Here is a 2,778-nt window from a genome sequence, read left to right as displayed (position 1 = left end):
CTATAAGCTTCTACATGTTCCTGTATGTCTCTATATGTTCCTATAGGTTTCTATACATTTCTACATGTTCATATATGTTCCTACATGTTTCTATATGTTTCTACATGTTTATATATGTCCCTATACATTCCTGTACATGCCTATACATGCCTATACATTCCTATATGTTTCTATATGTTCCTATATGTTTCTATAAGTTTCTACAAGTTTCTACATGTTTCTACATGTTTCTAACATGTTTTTATATGTTTCTATATGTTTCTAACATGTGTCTATATGTTTATATATATTTCTATATGTTTCTAACAAGTTTCTATATGTTTATATATATTTCTATATGTTTCTAACAAGTTTCTGTATGTTTATTTATATTTCTATATGTTTCTAACAAGTTTCTGTATGTTTCTAACATGTCTCCTGCAGCTCCATCTTTTGTTTTAGGGTCCAACCCTAAGTCCCAGGGATGTTTCCACTGATTTCAGGTGGAGTTGGGAGAGAGCAGCGTATCCGTGTGTGCTGCCCCTTCCCTGTGCCTCCCACAGCCCCCAGCCCACCCCAAAAACTCATCTCCCACCTCGGGGTCAAGAGTCCAGCAAGGGGGGGGATACTGGGAGAGAGAGAAACATTTTGGGGATGTGATGCTGGGCATGTTTTGAGGGGAAATTCCAGACCTGGTGTCCCTGTGCTGAGGACCTGCTGTGCGTGTGGTGGGACCAAGGTTTTCATCCCGCCATGGGAATGCAGAGTTCAGCTTTCCTGGAAAGCCTGGAAAGTCCCCACAGCAGCAGGGCTGCATCATCCCCAGTCTGGAGAAAATTCCCTGGTTGGGTTTGGGTGTTTCAGCCCTGTTTACTTCCCAAAGTGTTAATGTGACCTCATTCCCAGGCTGCTCTGACCTGAGCAGCCAGAGCTGCTGGGGTGGCTTGGTCAGGAAATATCCCTCTGATGTCCTTCCAGAGACCCCTGACCATGCATGGAAAAACCCTGGAAATGCATCCAGGAGGATGAGTGTTTTAATATATGTGCAGAGATGGGGATTGATATTAATCGTTGTAATTGCTGGGATTTCCTGGGGTGTCTGAGGGCAGGGGGGAAACACCAAAACTTTGGGAGAGACTGGGGATGTGCTCGGTCTGTGCCAGGGTCAGAAACCTTTTCCCTGGGCTATTCCTTGTGCTGTTTGTGTCCTTGCAGGCACAGCAGCGCTGTTTGGGGCTGGATCAGCCCGAGGTGTGGGGCGGTGGCTCTGGAGGGGCCGGGCTGGGCTGGGGATGCTGCAGGCACTCTCTTGGCTGTGCCCCGAGGAAATGGCTCGGGGCGAGTGCCGTTGCCATGTGCACACTGAAAGGCATCGCACAAAGGCTGCTCCTGGGAAGTTTGCTCGGTGAATCGGGTTGGGATTTTCTCTTTGCCCCATTCCCAGCCCCTTCCCCCTCCAGCTGCCTGGGGCCCTCTGGGCTGCAGCCAAGGCAGAGGCTCTCCAGCACCCTTCCAGCCCTTTGGATGCGTGGTGCTCCCTTTTTGGGGCTCAGCACCCCGATTTTGGTGCTCAGCACCCCAGCCCCAGTGCTCAGCGCTCCAGGAGCTGGAGGGACTGGGCAGCTTCCCTGTGCATCTCCAGTCTAAGGGCAGAGCAGGCTTGCTGTCAGGGAAAGGATGGATCAGGTTCATTAACTGGCAGCAGGGTTATTAGCAGGATGGTATTTTTAATGAGGCAGGTTTCCAGCAGGTTGGGGGGAAGGGGAGCTGTTGGTGCTGGGCCCTGCAGAGGACAGAAGCCCCTGGAATAAATTCCTGCATTTCCTGCCTGCTCCATTCTCTCACCTGGCATCAGAAGTGGATGGAAACGCAGTGGCTCTGGCAGCTGCTGCATTTCTCATCACTCACTGGAGCACAGAAACACAGACCAGTGCCCAGCTGAGACCCCTTTCTTTTCCCTTTCCCTTTGAAAAACACCCGTAGTTCTTCTCCCTTCCCTGGCCCAGTGGAACCATCCTCCTTCGGAGGATTTTCACCATCTCTGCCCCTGAGCAGCTCCTTTCCCAGGGAAACTCCGGGCTCAGGAGGTTTTCCAGCAGCAGCAGGATGCTGAGCACTGCCCTGTTCTCCTGCAGGTGGGAGCTCAGCCAAGCAAACGACCTGGGAAGGAGGGCACAGGGTGCCAGCCCTGGCGTACTGGCCTGGCCGTGTCCCTGCCGGGAGGACGAGCCACGCTCTGCTCAGGTGAGAGCCCTCGGGGACCCAGCTCATCACCTGGATATTGGCAACAGCAGCCGCCTGCGCTGGTTATTCCCTGCCCTGTGCCAGGCTGCACTTTTGTCCTCTCCCAAGACTTAGTGCTTCAGCTGAGAGGAGCTGAAAGGGCTTTTTGTGAGGCTGGAGGGCTCCGCGTGCTCCCGGCCGCCGTGGCCAAGGGCCTCCCGATAATTAAAAGATGACGATGTTCTCTCTCCCCACCAAGGAGCAGGCTCAGGCTTTGTGGTCGGTGGAAGGCTTTATGTGGAGGAGGGTGCGGTTGTGGGGAGAGATGGCGCTGGCAATCCCTGCAGGATGCGGCCGGGCCGGGATCCGGCGGCAGCGAGGGCGAGGGCTGCTCCCCACACCTCTGCTCGCTGGGGAGGGCACAGGGAGGGCACGGGCTGCCCCTCTCCCTGCAGCGTTAGAGACCTTCATGTGGGACCTGCACCTCTCCTTGCAGCCCTCCTCGGCAGCAGATGTGGGGCAGAGCCTGGGGCAGTGCGGGGGGAATGTCCCTGTTCATCCCTGGGGGATCCCCAC

The 2,778-nt window shown here is 54.0% G+C and overlaps 1 protein-coding gene across 3 annotated transcripts in view; it reads left to right on the top strand.

Annotated features, from left to right (window-relative positions):
* ARSG (arylsulfatase G) overlaps nucleotides 1-2,778 on the top strand; it is a 29,519-nt gene that overhangs the window by 18,500 nt on the left and 8,241 nt on the right. For all 3 annotated transcript variants that reach the window (XM_015645749.3, XM_015645750.3, XM_019008520.2), the window contains exon 9: nucleotides 2,115-2,223. In XM_015645749.3, the coding sequence (XP_015501235.1) occupies nucleotides 2,115-2,223 (109 nt within the window). The remainder of the gene's footprint in view (nucleotides 1-2,114; nucleotides 2,224-2,778) is intronic.

This window comes from Parus major, chromosome 18 (assembly GCF_001522545.3).
Source record: "Parus major isolate Abel chromosome 18, Parus_major1.1, whole genome shotgun sequence".
In the NCBI taxonomy this organism is placed as follows: Eukaryota; Metazoa; Chordata; class Aves; order Passeriformes; family Paridae; genus Parus; species Parus major.
The sequence above is the reverse complement of the archived record's forward strand: the minus strand, read 5'-3'. Positions and strand labels throughout refer to the sequence as shown.